This window comes from Mollisia scopiformis (genome assembly GCF_001500285.1).
Source record: "Mollisia scopiformis unplaced genomic scaffold LY89scaffold_7, whole genome shotgun sequence".
NCBI classification, from domain to species: Eukaryota; Fungi; Ascomycota; class Leotiomycetes; order Helotiales; family Mollisiaceae; genus Mollisia; species Mollisia scopiformis.
This window is the reverse complement of record NW_017263587.1, coordinates 8341-9676: the sequence shown is the minus strand read 5'-3', so window position 1 is coordinate 9676 and position 1336 is coordinate 8341. Positions and strand designations below refer to the sequence as shown.

General features: G+C 52.3%; 2 protein-coding genes across 2 annotated transcripts; both read left to right on the top strand.

Moving 5' to 3' along the window:
- Positions 1-528: 528 nt before the first annotated feature.
- Positions 529-780, top strand: LY89DRAFT_562848 (uncharacterized protein; the record flags this gene model as incomplete). The annotated part of the gene is made up of 1 exon (XM_018208484.1): positions 529-780. A coding segment is annotated over one exon (252 nt), but the record flags the coding sequence as incomplete, so codon positions are not given.
- LY89DRAFT_640751 (uncharacterized protein) lies at positions 529-1336 on the top strand (the record flags this gene model as incomplete). Its single annotated transcript, XM_018211679.1, has 1 exon — positions 529-1336. A coding segment is annotated over exon 1 (366 nt), but the record flags the coding sequence as incomplete, so codon positions are not given.

Genomic DNA, 1336 nt, shown 5'->3' with positions numbered 1-1336 from the left:
TAGGCTAACAACCGGCTCACGCGGTGCATGGAGCAGGCGTGTAGTCGGGCCAGCATCCCCAGGCTACACATAGCCAACTAGCGGCAGATGACAGTTAATATCGTTAAAACTAAGTTTGTAGCTAACGTTGGGTGCTTTGAGGTTGACGACGGAGCTAACGACGAGGATGCCGAAGAGATTAAGGCTAACATTCGGGTTATGACCAAGCAGCGGAACCATAGTACGCGGACTATTAACCGGGCATATGCAAACCAACATAATGCTAACTTTGGGAATGTATGAGATGGCCTTATCCGCCGGAATTTGCGTGCTTCAACTCTGTGGAAGGACTTGTGGGGGCTTGACCAGCTGCTTGGACCTGCTAGGAAGAGGAAGCGGGATGGTGAAGACATTAGTAGTCCGCAAATGCTCAAGAAGATCGCTATGGGGGTCTACCGGCCACGGAAGAAGTGGTTAGCTATAGCTCTACTAAAGAGCGCCAGAAAGCTGTACTAGGATGACACGCTGCAATGGAGGTTAGTAGCCTAGGAACGGGCTGTGACTACTGTTATGTCATGGACTAAGCAGGTAGTGGTTATTATAGCTACTAGCGAGGGGAAGAGCCTGCTGTTTATACTACCCTGCATCCTCCCTAATGCTAGGGTGACGATCTTAGTCTTGCCCCTTGTGTCTCTGCGAGGGGACCTCCTCCGCCGAGTCCGAGAGTTGGGGATCGATCACTTAGTGTGGGCGCCTAGTGAGCAGCAAGATGCACCCTTGGTGTTTGTTATAGTTGAAGCAGTATGTACGGAACAGTTTCGGACTTATGCCCACAAGCTCGCAGCTACACAAGACCTCGGCCGCATTGTGTTTGATAAGGCTTACTTAACCATCATAGCGTCCGACTATCGCTAGGCTATAGTTAACCTCGCCTTGATCCACAACGTCCGTACGCAGTTTGTTTACTTAATAGCCACTCTACTACCAATAATGCAGGCCACATTTGAAGAGCAGAACAACTTAGTGAATCCTAAAGTGATCCGGGTATCGACGAACCGGCGGAACCTCTTCTATATAGTACAGCGGGCCACTAGGCTAGGGACTCTTCTAGAGGAGGGCGCGCGGAGGGCTCGGGACGCGTGGGAGAATAGCCGGCTCTTGGATCGGGCTCGAGACAAGATCATCTTGTACGTGCGGATAAAGGAAGATGCTGCTACGCTAGCCGAGCTGCTCTGCTGCTCCCAGTACATAGCCGACGTAGGCACGGCTGAGCAGAAGGAGGAGCTGCTGAGAACGTGGCTTGCCTCCTCGGACCAGCCGTATATCGTGGCCACGTCTGCACTAAGCGCCGGCTTCG